The sequence below is a fragment of the Macaca thibetana genome, chromosome 6 (genome assembly GCF_024542745.1).
Source record: "Macaca thibetana thibetana isolate TM-01 chromosome 6, ASM2454274v1, whole genome shotgun sequence".
Taxonomy (NCBI): Eukaryota; Metazoa; Chordata; class Mammalia; order Primates; family Cercopithecidae; genus Macaca; species Macaca thibetana.
The window spans coordinates 84853884-84872417 of NC_065583.1; the positions used below are offsets into that span (position 1 = coordinate 84853884).

Sequence of the window (18534 nt, forward strand, 5' to 3'; positions counted from 1 at the left end):
ATCTGTCCATGAGGTTTCCAGTGCTTATGATGTGCTGAAGTGAACTTGAATATCCATTCAATTCCGTCAATATTTTGTTAGTATTTATTCTGATTCCAAATGCAATAAAGTATAATCTTTTCAGAGACAATTTGATGGGACCTAAGATCTTAGATAGGTTCAGCTCATAAATCTGAAATAAGATAATGAAGGGTATATTATTGTTGTATGCTATAATGTTGGTATATTTATATATTCTCTCATAGAGGCAAAGTGCTCAGTTTTTTTTAATACCATTTACTATCCAATGATACATTTTATATATCACAGATTCTTAATTTAAAGGCACATTATTTTCATATTCTTTTTAAAAAGTACATCCTTAGGTTCTGATAAAACAGCTCATTGAATAGTGATGCATAGGGTCTCGCATGGTGGCTTACACCTGTAATCCCAGCACTTTGGGAGTCCGAGGCGGACAGATCACCTGAGGTCAGGAGTTCAAGACTATCCTGGGTAACATGGCGAAACCCTGTCTCTACTAAAAATATTTTTTAAAAAATTAGCTGGGCGTGGTGGCATGCACCTATAGTCCCAGCTACTTGGGAGGGTAAGGCAGGAGAATTGCTTGAACCCAGGAGGCAGAGTTTGCAGTGAGCCAAGATTGCGTCACTGCACTCCAGCCTGGGCTATAAAGTGAGACTCTATCTGAAAAAAAAAAAGATAGTGATGCAGAGGTCTTTAGTTCTAGCTATTGGCATATGTTTCTTCCTGTTGCATGTAGTTGGTTTTATAACAAAAGTGCTACTGAAGTTAATAAACTATCAAACTTCCCTCATTTTTCAATGGGAAGGTGCTGTGATATATAATCAACCAAAGAATTTGAGCCCTGCCCCATCCCCTAGGTAGACATCAATACGAGACTCACCTTTATTGCCAAACAAGTTCTCTTTACTGACCTAATAATAATAATAATAAAGTAATGCCAATAATAATAATAACAATAACAGGAGCTAAGATTTAAAGAGCACCTCCTATGTCCCAGGAACTGTTCTAGATACTACACATGGATGGTCTCATTGTTCTTCACATTGACTCTTATGTAAAAACTATTATTATCCTCATTTTATAGATAAGGAATGTGCCCTTAGTGAGGCAAAGTAACCTGCCTAAAGACACAGGGCTAGGAATTAGCAAAGCTGGGAATTAAATCCAGGCACTGGACTCTAAACCCTACACTCAGAAAGTATCATATGCTGCTTCCACAGAAACCACAGATCAATAGCAGGTTAACTGAGCTGTGAGTGTGGCTCTTCAAAGCTTTCACAGCAGATGAGAAAGAAGATGCTCTCACTGTGGTCTCAGAATGGCACAGAGTTTTTGTCCTGAATTTTGTAAATTTTCTAAATTTCTCTCAGAATTCAAACTGAATTTGTATCTTAGGATAAACAGATTGCTTTAATGTCTATATAATGCCTGGAGTTTTAATTGTAGCTTTGAACTTAAATTCACCCAGTGCTCATGAAAACCTATCTGACACATTCCACATAGGAAAATAATTCTAATATCTATGTAAGTAAGTTTTGCTCATAGGAAAACAAGCAGTGACAAACATTATTTCATGATGACTTACAGAGAAAGACAAATGTACCAGGACCACACAGAGAAATCCCACAAAAGAGGTGATGCAAATGCCCTGTGATGATTAATCATCTCTTACTAATAATCCTCCTGCCCCTCTGTTAAAACTCCTGAGGGGCTGAATGATACGCAGAACAGAGTTTAAAGTGAGAAGCCATTTCACAGGTTGCACTCAAAGCAAACTAGAATAGAGGAGCTTGATTCAAAAAGCTGAACACTGTCATTATGAGCCAATTCCAAGAATTCCTAGTATAAAATATTCTCTCTAGAAGTTTCTATTTTTTCATTTTCTCATAGAAGAGAGCAGAACTTAACTAAACACTAAAGGAAGCCCACCAAATGCCAAAAATCTAGGCAGAATCTCCATCCTAATCAAGCCAATGGAATTATATTGAAAAACACAATGGGTGAACCACTTGTGTCATGCATCTGAAATGAGCAAGCTTACATCCCTGAAAGACCCCCTTCTCTCCTGAATGCTCAGACTTCACACAAATGTAGACATCTAGAAAACCTAGCAGTCAAACCTCTTTGGTAGGAGTCCTCCTCATGAGGCAACCTATCTTTATTCCCCATTAGTGCCTCTCTTTCTAACCCAAGTCAAAGGTTCCAAATTATGGAAACCAACTAACTAGAAATCTGGTGGGTTCAGTAGAGTGGGCAGGGCGTGGGAGGATGGGTTGTGTGCAGGGTGTGGCAGTAGGAATGCTGTACCTGGGGGAGTAGTTGTCCTAAGTACAAAGTGGCCTTCTTGGGGATGGAGGTAAAAAGAGCCCCATTAGCAGTCCATGCTAATGGAGAATGGAGTTCTTCCCTGCATCTCATTTCATACAGTGGATGTTCTGTAATGAATGAAAGTCCACTAGGTAGTGGGGATTTTACCAGCATTGTGCATATTCACCTGCCCAACAGCTATAGACCTGAGGAGATTTAGTTAGCATGGACATGAACAGAAAGCAGGGCTAGGAACAACGTGCTCATCACAGCGGACAAACTCTAGGAGTAAGTCAAGCTCTCCTTAAAAATTAGTCAAAAAAAAAATGAGTCACCAGAAATAAATTTTGCCTCTCAAAACCATCAGAGAGAAAGGCAGAGGGCACCATTACCCTGAAGACTGAAAAAGACAGATCTCATAAGATGATACAGGTTAAGAAGAAAATTCAGACACAAGTGTGCATCCTTGATAGGAAACAAGATGGTATTACCTTCATGAAATGGAGTAAAGAGCTACAGATTGAGATGGAAAGATAATGGAGTGAGACAAAGAGATAAAAGAGGATAAGAAGGGGGCACAAAGAAACCAAAACCCAAAACCAAAATTTAAATCTGTATTAGAAGTTTCAAAGAGCAGAATTTAGAAATAAAATATGTGGCGGGCAAACTTCAGAAACTCTTCCAGAGTGCAAAGGTAGATGTCAACAAAAGAAAATTGTGAGGCAGATGATCAGTGAATGTTAATGTCAGAATTACAGTAGTCTCTCTTATCTGCAGTGGATATATTCAAAGATTCCCCAGTGGATGCCTGAGACTGCAAATAGTACTGAGCCCTGTACTCACTATGGTTTTTCCTATACATATATACCTATAATAAAGTTTAATTTCTAAAATAGGCACAGTAAGAGATTAATAACAATAACTAATACTAAAATATAACAACTATAGCAATATACTGTAATAAAAGTTATGTAGATGGGGTCTCTCTCTCTCTCTCTCAAAATATCTCATTGTATTGTACCATGGATAACTGAAATCATGAAAAGTGAAACAGTTGATAAAGAGGAACTATTGAATATGTATGTTTAAGAAGAAACAAGGGAAACTGAAATAAGAGCAATAATTAAAGAAATAACTAAATAACAGACATTCCAAGACAAATTCATATAGAAAAACACATATTAATATACAGGCACATCCTGGCAGTATTTTTAAATTGTAAAAACAAAAGAAAAAAAATCTTGCACCAAGGTGAGAAAAATAAGCTTCCTAAAAAGTAAGTCAAAAGTAGGCTGCCTCAGACATCTCTGTAGCACAAAAAGCCAGAAAACCATGAAGCAATAGATACAGAATTTTGAGGAACGAAACTGTGACCCGAGAATGTTGTACAATTTTGTATTGATTGACTTCCTTGTGTGTCGCCAACGAGAAAACATTCACGCACACTCAGAAAATCATCATTGTGCTCCCTCCCTGAAAAAATGATCTTAGAAAATAATCAATGAAACAATAAATGAAAATTTCAAATGAAAAAATGGGGAAACCACAGTTGAAAAGAAACTTGTAACTTCCCAGAGTCAGTTTAGCCTCCCAAGTCAGACACCCAGTGCGAGCCTCTGGTGGCCACTTGGGGCTGGATCTCCTGGTGAGCCAGGCATGACTGCCTCGGTGCAGCTTTTCAGCTTAGCTTTTCTTGGCACTAAGACATGAGCTTGTGCAGCCACAATCAACTCCCTGCAATTAATATGAACTCTCTTGTCATGACACATAAAATGATGTTAAAATAATGTTTGCTGCAGTACTCTTCTAGAACTTGCTAATGACAGCTAAATCACTTGTGGGAACACTGTCACAAATTACTTCTTGAATAAGAAGTAAATTTCTCCCCCTTTCAAAAACAGAGCACAAAATAATTACTATTAAATGCCATATTGAATGCCAAGGTACTTGAATAATGGTTTTCTATATACTTAAATGCCACACACACTGGTGGGTCTTTTTTTAATTGGAAAAGATTTATCCATCACAAAGCACATGATTTACCATTTTCAGACTATAATGATGTTCCTTTGCTATTTCTGCTTAAAAATCAAGATATGTAGCATTTCACTAAACAAAATATGCATACACAGAAAAAAGATGCAGGAAAATACACCAAGATGTATATCGTGCCCATCTCTTTAGGTGCTGGAATCCTAGATGAGGGTGTTTATTTTCTATTTTTCTTTTTTTTTGACACAGAGTCTCGCTCTGTTGCCCAGGCTGGAGTGCAGTGGTGCAATCTCAGCTCACTGCAACCTCTGCCTCCCAGGTTCAAGCAATTCTCCTGCCTTAGCCTCCCAAATAGCTGGGACTACAGGCGCCCACCACCATGCGCGGCTAATTTTTGCATTTTTAGTAGAGTCAGGGTTTCACCATATTGGCCAGGCTGGTTTCGAACTCCTGACCTGCTGATCTGCCTGCCTCAGCCTCCCAAAGTGCTGGGATTACAGGCGTGAGCCACCACACCTGGCCAAGGGTGTTTATTTTCTTTAAATTCTCTGGTACTTTCTAAATGTTTTTCAATAATTATATTTTAGCTGTGCAATCATTAAAAAGTACTAAAATTGGCATATAAAATAATTATAAATACATGACATCATGATAATTTAAGAATATACACACAATTTTAGAGCAGTAGTTAGTTAACTAAGTGGTAAGACTCAGGGTAATATTGTTTTTCACAAGTATGTATTATTTTGTGATGAAAAAAAGTCTAACTTTATTAAAAGAAAAAAGTTTAAAAAATGTTTGAGTCATTCAACATTGAATTCGTGCATTTTAGAAGGAAGAAAGGTAAATATTGAGGAAAAGCAGGCCACCAATGCCATTAGAGTAAGGAAAATGTAACAAACATCTTTTCCTTCCAGGCAGAATTTGCATTCTCTTTCGTGTCTTCTTTCCTTTACTCATAAAAATAAATCCATTGTTAAGTTTGAAGCTTTTAAAATTGGCTCTCTGAGATCATGCCCGTTTTATACTTTAAATTCCATTCCCCAGGACTTTACTGAAATATGTTGCCAAAAGATTCACAATCCCCCAGTGTGGCCAGATGTGTCAGTTACATCCTTTAAATAGATTTGATTGCAGGTTTGGAAAGACTTATTTGTTCTACTGTATTTAAAGTTGCTGATGGTAAGTGTTTTCATTTTCCTTTTTCCTCCTCTCTGGTTACTTTATCTTTGGTTTGTTAGTCCATTCAACTTTTGGCCCTATAATTCATCTCCATCTGAGAAAAAATTGAAAACTTCGTAACAATTGGTATAAACAAGCAAACATAAATAAATTCTCAGACACTTACCTTACCCTGTCCTCAAGTATTTGTACTTCAAATGCAGCATGACAAATGATATACTAGTTTCAACGTTCTATTAAAATTGCTGTAGGTAGCTGGGCGTGGTGGCTCACACCTGTAATCCTAGCACTTTGGGAGGTGGGAAGATTACTTGAGCCCGGGGAGGTCGAAGCTGCAGGGAGCCATGATCACGCTACTGCACTCCAGCATGGGCGACAGAGTAAGACCCCATCTCAAAAAAATAAAAATAAAAATAAAATTGCTGCAGGTATCTTAGGATCACTTAAAGGTTGTGTTGGGGTAATATTCCGAAGAAAAACAACTATTGACAAATAGCAAGGGAGAAAGAGCTCTGAAATTCACATGGCTACATTCATCTCCATGTCTGTTTTGTTTTGTTTGTTTGTTTGTTTGAGACAGTCTTGCTCTGTCGCCCAGGCTGGAGTGTAGTGACACAGTCTCGGCTCACTGTAACCTCAACCTCCCAGGTTCAAGCGATTCTCCTGCCTCAGCCTCCCAAGTAGCGGGGACTATGGGTGCATGCCACCATGCCTGGCCAAATTTTTTTTTTTTGGTGTTTTTAGTAGAGACAGGGTTTTACCATGTTAGCAAGGATGGTCTCGATCCCCTGACCTTGTGATCCGCCCGCCTCAGCATCCCAAAGTGCTGGGATTACAGGCGTGAGCCAATGCACCTGGCCCTCCATGTATTTTTACATACTGCAATATAGTGGTGGTTCTCACCTAACCCTCATCAATTTTTTCTTCTGGTTATATCCTCCCAAAGTCCTCCTCTGTGCCCTTTTCTGGCATCTCTAATTGAAATGCAGCAGAATAATAAAAAGAGAAGAAAAAACTGTGAAGAAGTACCCCTAACATAGAAAGCAAATTTTCAAACTGATTTTGTTTCAAAGACCCTGATTTGTCCTCAGAGGACTAAGCAGTATATTTGCATATGCTTGGGGACGGTAAGTTATTTAACATGTCAGGTACATGCCAGTTTGAAAATGGATTACTAAAATCCAAACTAAGCTTCTTAATCTCACGTTTTGGTCAACAGAGCAGTAGGTAAGAAAATATTTGGAAGAAATAATTAGTTTCAGGAAGTCTTTCTCTGGTAATTTTGAGAAGAAAAGGGGATGGCAATAAACTGTGGATGGTAGGCAGGACAGATAACAAATTCAGATTGCTCATGGTTTTATAGTTGTGAACATCAAGGCTAACATAATGCCTAAAGTGGGACAGTTTCCTCGAACTGTCTCCAGGACACAGTATCTCATCAATGACTTATTTGCGCATAACATAAAGAATGAGGACCTTTGAGGCAGACCATTTTGGAAACATACCCTGACTACCAAGTATACCCACCCTCATGCTTGGCCACCTTAACAAATACATACGGGCAGAATTTAAGGAGAGAGAAGAGCTCTAGGAACCTCTTCCAGTTTTGAGCGCTGCCCAATTCACAAATCATTCTTTGCTCTAACAAATTCTGTTAAATTTATTTTGTCTAAAGTCATGATTTAAGCTATGGGGACAGAGCAAAGTCTCTATCCCCTTTTTGCTTCTGCTGGTTGGGACAGAGTCAAAACACTGATTATGTCCAGGCTCTGGCACAAGGGCAGGAGTCATGAATGTGAATTTACCAGAAATATAATAAAACAATGTCAGAATTGCTATGCCAATAAGGAGAAGAAAAATTCCCTGTTCCTTCATTAAAGTGGAAGTTCAGCCTTTCAATGTTTTAAATCAAAGTCAAGTCTACCTCTTATAACTGGGCTTCTTAACAGTGTTTTCCTTTCTAAACCTTTTATAAATATGGAGATGACAGACATTATAATCCAGACATTAAAGAGTTAACTATGTGCCATCACTTGTTACATACCAATAATGCCGGTACATCCTGTATATCCAAGCTGTAATATTAAGTTTCCAAGTTACAATTGGCAAGAATGACCAAATTAGTATTGGCTTTGTATCCACTTGGCCATATTGGAAAAGAAAACTTCCTTTTTGGGCAAATAACCTTGATTAACATTAATAGAGAGTAACATCCAAAAACATTATTTACTGGTCTGGAGAATAAAAGAACACTATGGTTTTCAATCAGGAAGTGTTCAATATTTGCTCAATATTAATTTGATAGATAACCTATCAGAAAATATATTTAAAGGGTAGGGTTGATAAATGAGTTAAATGACACTAGGTAGATTTTCTTTTCTTTTCTTTTCTTTTCCTCTTTTTTTTTTTAGACGGAGTCTCGTTCTATCACCCAGCTGGAGTGCAGTGGCGCGATTTCGGCTCACTGCAACCTCTGCCTCCCAGGTTCACGCGATTCTCCTGCCTCAGCCTCCCGAGTAGCTGGAATTACAGGCGCACACCACCACGGCCGGCTAATTTTCCGTATTTTTAGTAAAGACGGGGTTTCACTATGTTGGCCAGACTGGTCTTGAACTCCTGACCTCATGATCTGCCCACCTTGGCCTCCCAAAGTGCTGGGATTACAGGTGTGAGCCACCCCGCCCGTCTGACACTAGGTGGTAGATTTACATGCTGGGAAAAGGAAAAAATTGTATGTTTTTTTTTTTTTAAATGGAAATGTATCTTTTATTAATTTAACCAGGAAACAGGATGAAATCTTAATATGTTTACTTCTACTTTCTATTTTTAAAGAATCATTTGCCTTTCATGGCTATAAAAAATTCACTAAAAACTTGTTTGGTAAGAAACAATCTAAATTACATTTTCATGGGTACTGGTAATGAAAACAATGGTAGAAAATGTAGGCATAAACTTTAGTACAGAATGCATAGCAGGTTCTAGCCATAACAGCCTCCTTACATATTGACTATTTTGAAACTGCAGAAAATAAGCAGAAAGAAGAACTAAATTTCAGAAAAACACCTGATTAAAGTTGATAATATAGAGAAAAATCAAATGATCACTTGATGTTTTCTAGATTTCCATATACCTTTTAGAACCTGGCTATATGACGTTTACAACTTAGAAACGACTCAATTTCTACTCGATAAAGATGAATATATTATCCAGTTATATTAAGATTTAACACACAAAAAGCAGGTAAAGGAAGGCAAATCTTGTACCCTTTGGAAGGGCAGAAATTTCACATGACTCTTCCATAGAGAAGTAGGTCATTCTTAACAGTGCAAAGAATGGTATGTCATTCAGTGAAAGAGGAAAGAGCCTCAAAGAAAACCCATCTCAAAGTGGGGAGATTTAGTTTTACTAGTTTGCCATAGAATCTATGCAAATTAAATAGTTATCTCTTCCTTTTGTTTATGAATCTGAAGGACTGGTTAATCTGGCTTTCCCTGTCCTCCTTGCATGGCTTATGTTACAAAAAAAAAAAAGATTTTTCTTTCTACTACAGCATGTGTTTTCCCTTCTACACTTGACATGTTCATCAACAAAACAATTTGGATTCACCAATTCCTATAGGGAAAACACCCTAAGCAATAGTACCTTTAGTAATAGTTCTATTACTAAAGGGAAAGTATTCATACAAGCTCTATTCCCAAGAACAACTTTTTTAATTGATTTTTAGTGATTTCTCTCTATATTCTTGAATCAAAACTTGGTTAAATCAAAATTTCCCAATATTAAGCAAAGCAGAAGCTCTTCGCTACATCATTATTTAATATTTCAAGGCATATTTCACAGTTTAAAAGCAAGAGAAAATGAAAGCCCAGTATTGTGGAAATTACCTCATCTGATCCTTTCTTTTCTCCTGGTTTGGAAGGCGATTCACTGGTTTTTTCACTGACATGCTATAAAAAAGTAAAAAATAATGCTTAATAAAGGAAGATGACACAGATGATAGTAACTTTAATCCCCAAAGGCTAAATGCATACCCTTTTTTTTTTTTTTTTTTTTTTTTTTTTTTTTAAAAAAAAGACCACTTTAATCTTCCTCTGAGAATGCTGGTAATTCACACCAATGTAGGTGGCTTTCAAAAATCAAGGGATGCTACAGACATTCATTTGGGATCCAGAAGGTCAGTCTGTAATTAACTAGATGCAGAGCTGATTATGATGCCAAGGCGGCATCTTATCTCCTAAAAAATGCCTCACGAATTTTAAGCTCAAGTTTTCAGCATGGTAGACATCTCATTCATCAAGGAGATGAGATCTCTAAGAACCATGTTTCATCTGAAGCCATACTTAAGGCTCAGTTCAGCAGGGACTCAGGAGTCCTCCAAGGGAATTCCCTAGAGTTCTTCCGCATATTCACCAATGCAGAAAGATAAAACCTGAAGGACAAAGACCATACCTGCAACTTCTTCTATGTATTATGGCTTTAAGATTTCGTTATGTCTATAAACAGAATTATTTTTCTTACTAGGACACCGAGGATAAATGCAATTTTTAAAAGTGTTATTTTATTTTTAATTAACACATAACAATGGTACATATTTATGGGGTACAAGGTGATGTTTTGAATGTACATTGGGTAATGATCAAATCAGGGTAATTACTAAATCTATCGCCTCAAATATTCATCATTTCTTTGTGGTGAGGACATTCAAAATCCTAGTTATTTTGAAGCATATAATACATTACTGTTAACTATAGTCACCCTACTGTGCAATAGAACAACAGATCTTATTCCTCGTAACTAACTGTCTTTATACCCATTGATCAAACTCTCCCTAATGCAAATATTTTTACGTGGGGCATAAAAGCTTCAAGTAGCTTACATATTCATTTGTTTTGGCGATAAGGTAAAATAAGCCAAACTTCACTGAAATTGTTTGAGAAATGAAAAAATAGTTATATGTTCCTGAATAGGGGTTACAAACAATTATTTCATTTCTGTCACACTGTGGGATGTTCAAGAAAGTGGGAAAAGGGAGCCAAATATGAAAAAACAAAAGCTTACCATTGGATTCAATCCTAATCACCCTCAATTGAATCAAAATATAAGATGCTATTATGTTCCCTAAAGCAGAATAATAACCTGGATATGTAGGTCAGTGAAATTATTTGAATTAAGAAGAATGATAATAATAACAATTTATATTATTATATACAGGCACTTCCATATAGTTTTATTTGATACAAAAAAAGAAGCTCATGTTGTTTTATAAATGAGAAAACTAAGAATAATAGTGATTTGATGGTGTTTACATGGAAACATAACTGGTAAATGGGAAAAGGTCACAAAACAGCCTTTCTGACTAAAATCTGTTGTTTGCCATTAGAACATGCTAAATGGAATTAGATAATGTTTTCTTTTTTTTTTAATTTATTATTATTATACTTTAAGTTCTAGGGTACATGTGCACAACGTGCAAGTTTGTTACATATGTATACTTGTGTCATGTTGGTGTGCTGCACCCATCAACTCATCAGCACCCATCAACTCGTCATTTACATCAGGTATAACTCCCAATGCAATCCCTCCCCCCTCCCCACTCCCCATGATAGGCCCCGGTGTGTGATGTTCCCCTTCCCGAGTCCAAGTGATCTCATTGTTCAGTTGCCACCTATGAGTGAGATAATGTTTTCTTTAATCATATCAACAGATATGCTACTAAAAATTGCCAAGGAGTACCAGAACCTGTGGCTGAACTCCTTTCTTAATAGTGTTTTGTATGAACAACTGGCCATAAGGCACATTCATGAATGTACAATTCTGACCCAGAAGAAACACTCTCATGGATTAGTGATTGGAATCCCACTGAAAAGCAGCCAGTGTGCAATAGCTTGGTGAAACCCTCTACAGGGCTTCTTTTTCCTATACATCCTAGTCAAGGGTTTGTTTATACATAGCTGAGGGCAATCAGTCTTGAATAATTAAATGAATCTTTTAAAAATGAACCATTTTAAAGCCCACTTAGATATCATGGCTATATGGCAATTGATAAATACTAGAATAATTGGTGAGAAAAAATTTGTAAAAGCCAGACTTGAGGGGGAAATATTACTTATCTCTGTTAAAGTAAATAAGGGGGCCATTAGCCTGAGGTAGTCTCTGTCCTCAGATACCTTACTAAGCACACTGAAACTTAACTTGAAGGCATTTCTTGTAAATGGCTTAAAACAAAACAAAAATGAGCCTCAGCCAATCATAACCAGCCAACCAGCTGACTGGTTGTATAACTACAAACCTCTCATCAGGCCATACCTAAATAAGGCAAATGCCTAGTTGTAGTCAATCAAGTAATTTCTTCGCTTTGCTTCCACATGCAGCTATAAAAGCTTGCTGCTCTTGCTGCTGGAGTGTACTGAGCTCTCTGAACCACTTTTCATTTTCAGTACTGCCCAATTCATAAATCATCCTTTGCTCAAATAAGCTCTGTTAAATTTGCCTAAAAGTTTTCTTTAAACATCTCTAAAAAACTCATTCTACAAAGACAGAGATTACTAAATCTGTCTCCCTCCAGAACTGGCAATTTTAGAACCATGATACCACATTCATAATCTGTAATTCATATTTTTTCAGATTACATAATATAAGTAATAACAATAATAGCCACTGTTTTATTGGGTGTTTACTATTTTGAGTGCCTCATTTACTTGTCAAGAGATTTTACAAACGAAAAAACTTTAAAAGGTGACTTGCTCTTGTCTGGTACAAGGTTCCATGCTCTCCGCAGGGTCTCACTCTGCTTTCTGCTCATGTGGCAAATATATATCATAATTTATTACCCCACAGTAAATGCATGTACAGCCTTTTCTCCCTTAAAATAGTAACTTAAAATAACAACTTTAAAATTATGTACTATAAGCATTGTTATTTTTTGACTTCAAAAGAAAAAGTTGCTCACAATAGAAAGCTATTTTAAAATACACAAAAGTATAATGACATAAATAAAAATCACTTATAATAAAAGGCCAATTTTTTTAGAACTTCATGAATTATATTTTTCCAGTTTTTTTTTTTCTTTTCTTTTCTTTTCTTTTTTGAGACTGAGTCTCACTCTGTTACCCAGGCTGGAGAGCAGTGGTGCGATCTCGGCCCACTGCAACATCCACCTTCTGAGCTCGAGCTATTCTCGTGCCTCAACCTCCCAAGTAGCTGGGATTACAGGCATGCACCACCATATCCGGCTAATTTTTATATTTTTAGTAGAGATGGGGTTTCGCCCATCTCTGTTGGTCAGGCTGGTCTCGAACTCCTGACGTCAGGTGATTCACCTGCCTCGGCCTCCCAAAGCGTTGGGATTACAGGTGTGAGCCACCGCTCCTGGCCCAGTTCCTATTTTAAGCCCAGCTATTTATCATGAAAAATTTCCAACAGACAGAAAAGTTGAAAGAATAATACAATGAATGCACATATTCCCCCCATTCAGATTTCAACAACGATTAACATTGTTGCCACATTTTGCCGTTTGCATACACACACAGGCATACATACAGACACACACACACACACACACAGAGAGAGAGAGAGAGAGAGAGAGAGAGGGAACAAGAGGGCGCTACATGTTTTTATATACCTGTATTGGAAAGTAAATTACAGATATCCTGAACTTTTAACCCTAAACTTTTCACCACGCATCTCCTTAAATTTGAGAACATTTTCCCAAACGGTATTGGTATATATCCAATACTATTATCACCCTAAGACAATTAACAAGAATTTCCAGTAAATAACAAGTTTATCAATTAACCACTGCCCTGATCATTTCTTGAATATTATTCAATATTCAGCAGTCTGTTAATGATGTAAAGTCAATTGTATCTTTTCTCTGAGAGAGATTCATGAGATAATTGAGTACTTTTCACATAACTGAGAAGACGGAATGAAATATTTGGGAATGACATATGTCGAATTTGATCCGGCTCAGGAATCTGCAAGAGTCTAAACAGCGAAGAGAGAAAACTCTGCTGACCACTACTACATGTAACTGCTGGGTTGAGGAGAGTGAGATGAGCAGGGAACAGGGAAGGAGTGACAGCTGGGGAAAGAGAACTGAACCACAAAACTAATTAGACAATAGAAACTAATACCTCCTAAGCATCTACTCTGTGCTAGGCCCAGTGCCAGGCATCTCCTATGTGGTCTCCTTTGCTCCCCACAGCAGCTCTAGGGAGTAGCCACTGTCGCCTTGGTTCATGAATAAAGAAACTGAAGATCTGAACAGCAATGTTCTCCATGGTGATACCACTCAGGATTACGTGGGCCAGAGACTAGGCTACTTTGGATCTAGTTGAAAGCTAACTAGGATCTTAGGATTTTCATCAAAAAAGTCTTTAGAGCATGCCAGTGATCTGAAATGAGAACAAAACAAAAGGCGCGAAAAATAACAAAACACAAAACCTTCCTATTCTAAAATTTGTTTTATAAATGAACAGAACACACAATACTTATGAATTCTGTCCTGTATTGGCAGCTAGAGAGGAGGCCAAAGACAGGAGGAGCAGGACAGGATGCCGTAGAAAAGAAGTTCATTGGAAGGACAAGGCCCTAGAAGACAGGAGACTAGATGGGGGCTAAGATGAAGAGGGTATGTGCTCCAGAAGCTCAGAGCCAGGGAAAAAAAATCAGATCTAGGGCTTTGCTGTCTTAACTCAAGAAGGAATAATTTTTCAAACTGTTTTCATCCTCATTTTTATCACGTAGTTGGCAAGTACAACTGTCGTTTGTCCTCATTCTAGGTGACAGCCTCTATACATTTAAAATCTGCCATTGCAAACCCATAAATCTGAAAAAAGTCAATAAGAGCTAACTGCAATAAGGCTCAGAGCCTGAGCTCTCACCCAGCTAAGGGCTTCTGCCAGGGCGAGGTTCAACTCTGCCGCATTTAGGCACCTGCCCTGTTATTACCCAGATACACACAGAGACATAGACAGCCGAGGGAACATGTCACACAAAATAAGATAAAAATCAAAGAAAGTAGGCCAGGCGCAGTGACTCACGCCTGTAATCCCAACACTTTGGAAGGCCAAGGTGGGCAGATCAGGAAATCAGGAGTCCGAGACCAGCCTGGCCAATATGGTGAAATCCCATGTCTACTAAAAATACAAAAATTAAATTAAGGGGCATGGTGGTGCGCAGCTGTAGTCCCAGCTACTTGAGAGACTGAGGCAGGAGAATTACTTGAACCCAGGAGGTGGAGGTTGCAGTGAGCTGAGATCGCACCATTGCACTCCAGCCTGGGTAACAAGAGCAAAACTCCATCACAAAAAAAGGAAAAAAAAAAATCAAAGAAACTTCTTCACATATAAAAGAAGCAAGAGGACAGAAAAGCAGCCCTTGCCAGCATTAAGTCCAGCTGTGAAAAGACTATGAAATGCTAGTGTGCTTCTGAAATGCCTTTGCTTTATTATTAGTTTTTTTTTAAAGTATGAGGCTTCTTTTAGGAGGAAAGGAAAACATTCTGAAGTAAAATTGTGCTGATGGTTGTGACCACCCTGTGAATATACTAAAACATATTGTATCATATGCCTTGGTGGGTGACTTATTTGAAAACTTAAAAATTTTCCTTCTTCGATTTGGTGAGAATTTCATTGCAATAGTATTTGCATGTCCAGGGACAGCTGTGGAAAACTCATGGAGCAATAAAAGGTTATCTTGGTGCCTCTGGACTCTCCAAGCTCATGGAACTCAGCTCTCTACCGTCACACACACGGAGAAAGGCTTGTACCAGGGGCTCCCGAGGATCACAAAGCCTTCAGGTTAGCAGTAGGTCCCATCCTTCAGTGCCTGTCACAGGCACCTGGGAAGCTTTTAGAAACATTTGTGTCAGGGCATAGGGATTTAGATTTAGTTTGAATAGAATGCGGCCTGGCCATGGGTACATTTTTCTAAAGTTCCCCAGCTGATTCCAATATACAATCAGGATTGAGAACCATTGGTTTTAGGGGAAGATTTGTGGGCACCATGATAGGAAGTGGAAGTTTCTGCTCCTCAAACCATCCCACTGAGTCGGCACCCATGGGGAGGTTCCTAGGGTCAGGCAGACTGGGGCGGCTCTGGGCTCCTCCTAGGTAAACTCGGATTGCTCAGTGAAGTCGCACAGTGCCCTATGTTCACACCAGTGTTTCCTGTCTAATTCTGAGCTTTGCCCTATTAATGGAGCATTGTGTTTTCATATTTGCATATTAATCTCTATTTTCTCAGTAAAGCAAACAAATTAGCACTCTATTGTACACTCTATTGCTTACTGATTACTTTATAAACCCATACATCTTGCCTTCCTAATCACAGGGTAAATTACATCCTTTTGTTCCTAGATGTGTGGTAGGACCATAACAAATAATTCTTGATTGAAAGACCATGTTTCCACAAGCCCATAAACATTCCCTGAGAAGTACTTTTGCTCTTTTCAGATCAGTAAACTAGACAAAAGAGAAAGAGGCCAAGAAGGTAGCTTGAAAAATTAAGAGATGATGTGCAAATTGGTATTTCCCACAAAATACCTTACGATATATTTGTATATGTATTCTACTTGCCAAAGCAAAATTATTCAGCAAACAAGCAGAAGGACCAAAGCTTCTGTAAAGCTGGTTTTGCTTCATAACCGTCTCCCTGGGTGCAGATCCTAGGAGTGTCCCCCAGGTGGATTCCTTGTTCCACTTCTGCTGTGTTCAAATTGCAGTGGAACTTTGCTGGCTGCAATTCTCCTGATGGATGGCCTCAAGTTGGGTTTAGCCAACAGCAGGCACTGCCAGGAGACTAGAGGTGGTGGGTGGGTGGTATTCCCTTTGCTCCACCCCCTCCTCCGGTAGCACCTCCTGCAGGATGGGTCGGCTGTGGTTCCAGCTTCCACAAGGTAACCCTTGTCCTCCCTGTGTCCCTCTAGACTAGGGGTGGTAGCAGCTTCCTGCAATTTCTAATCTCTGGGTTGCCTCACCCTCCCTTGATGGCTTCCCAGCCTTTTTTGTTGCCTAGGTAAGCAATTCCCCTATGTTTCATTCCCTTTGTTTTAAATACTCAGAGTCATTGCCCTCTGTTAGTTGACTGCAATAGACTCTAATAGGGCAGAAAGAGCACAGATTTGTAAGGCTATGTGACCATGACCTTGGGCAGATAATTTAATTTTTCAGTTTCTTCTTGTAACATAGGGCTAATGGTATCTATCCCAGGGGCTGGCAAATTTATGAAAAGAGTTGACATTAGTGAGGAGCCTGGCTCATTGCCTTGTTAATTTTAAGAATACAGTTAAAATTATTCCACTCCCTTCTTTTTCCCTGGCAGCAATCTAACTGTGGTGAATTAGAAGCCAGTGACTAAAGGTTTGAGGATTTCATTTCCTAAGGCTGTAAACATTAGAACAGAAGAATTTAGTATTTTACTTTCCCTAAAGTACAAAGGAACCTTATCAGGTTCATCTGATAAAGCTTTTGTTTAGTACTTTGTCTATCTCATGACTGTGTATTATATATTATTCTCACATCTTCATATTACACTCAAGGAGATAAACTACATGGGGGTTAAAGAATTCACTTTCCCAACAAACTACAGCAATTTGGTTACAAGGATGAAACTTGTATTTGCAATTCCCATACTTTAAAATATGTTGAAAAAGTGTGTGTGTGTGTACTTGTGCTGGCAGCTGTGACAGTTAACAGATAAAACAAGATTGGCACAATGTTGACAATTATTGACACCAATGATTGGTATACGAAGAGGTCATTATACTCTTGTATTTATTTATTTATTTATTTATTTATTTATTTATTTATTTATTTATTTTTTGAGATGAAGTCTTGCTCTGTCACCCAGGCTGGAGTGCAGTGGCGCGATCTGGGCTCACTGTAAACTCCGCCTCCCAGGTTCACGCCATTCTTCTGCCTCAGCCTCCCAAGTCGCTGGGATTACAGGTGCCTGCCACCACACCCGGCTAATTTTTTATATTTTTAGTAGGGATGGGGTTTCATCATCTTGGTCAGGCTGGTCTTGAACTACTGGCCTTGCGATCCACCCGCCTCAGCCTCCCAAAGTGCTGGGATTACAGGCGTGAGCCACCGCCCCCGGCCTCATTATACTCTTCTCTTATTTTGTGTACTAATGCTTAATATGTATTAAGGATTAACTGCATAGCTATAATTCTGAAATCCCTATGTTTCATTGAACCCCAAGTGTTCGTTTTTTTTCTAACATTTTAAGATTTTAGCGGACATGACAAGATGCCACCATAAAGGTACAGGCCCTATGTGTCCAGTTTTCAGAGGTGGCATCTACTGCCTGTCATAGATTAGCTCCTGGGATTCACCTGAAGTAAGGCTTGATGAGTTTTCCCTAAGTCAAAGGGGGTATCATGAGAACTTAAATAGTTACTTTGTTGCCACAGCAGTCGTCATGAGAATGAACTTGTGGTTTTATCTATGAGACATGCAAGAGGAGGCCAGGTACAGAGCACTGCACGATTTTTTTGTGTGTCCACTGCACTCTGCACAAAACTGACACACAGCAGGTGGACAATAAACAACTGTGAACATCTTTGAGCTTTACCAAATTTATTCTTATGTTCTATGAGTTTTTTACAATCAAAACAAATTCCATACATTTTTAGAAAACTATAACTTTAGACCTTTTTCTTCCTGAGTTAACTGACTTGTCCATTTGAGGAGATAACTTACATAAACAGTGTTTATTGGATGGAGCTGTTCTTGCATTTTTCTTAACTGGAAGACATCTGATATACTTTTTCCCCCTTTATGGCGGCTGTAAAGCTTTCTGGGTATGTTTTCACGAAAGGAAAATGAGACAACTTAAAGAACAGAACTTTAGTATCTGTTAATATGATTTTCATCTTTAAAATACCTCAAGGGGGAAAAATGATGGACTACTTAGAGTAGTCTTGTATCTGCTGAGACAATCTAGTCAGAACTAATTACCCACCTATCCATGTGGAATCTCACATGACCAGCCACTGTTCCCACCCCCAGAAGGCTA

At 38.4% G+C, this 18534-nt stretch overlaps 1 protein-coding gene across 10 annotated transcripts in view; it reads right to left on the reverse strand.

The window, feature by feature from the left end:
• The window catches only part of CAST (calpastatin), a 112789-nt gene that overhangs the window by 89688 nt on the left and 4567 nt on the right, over positions 1-18534 (reverse strand). For all 10 annotated transcript variants that reach the window (XM_050795409.1, XM_050795392.1, XM_050795398.1 and 7 more), the window contains one exon: positions 9393-9455. Coding sequence is in view for 9 of the 10 variants with exons in the window: in XM_050795392.1 (XP_050651349.1) it covers positions 9393-9455 (63 nt within the window). In the remaining variant the exon portion in view is untranslated. The remainder of the gene's footprint in view (positions 1-9392; positions 9456-18534) is intronic.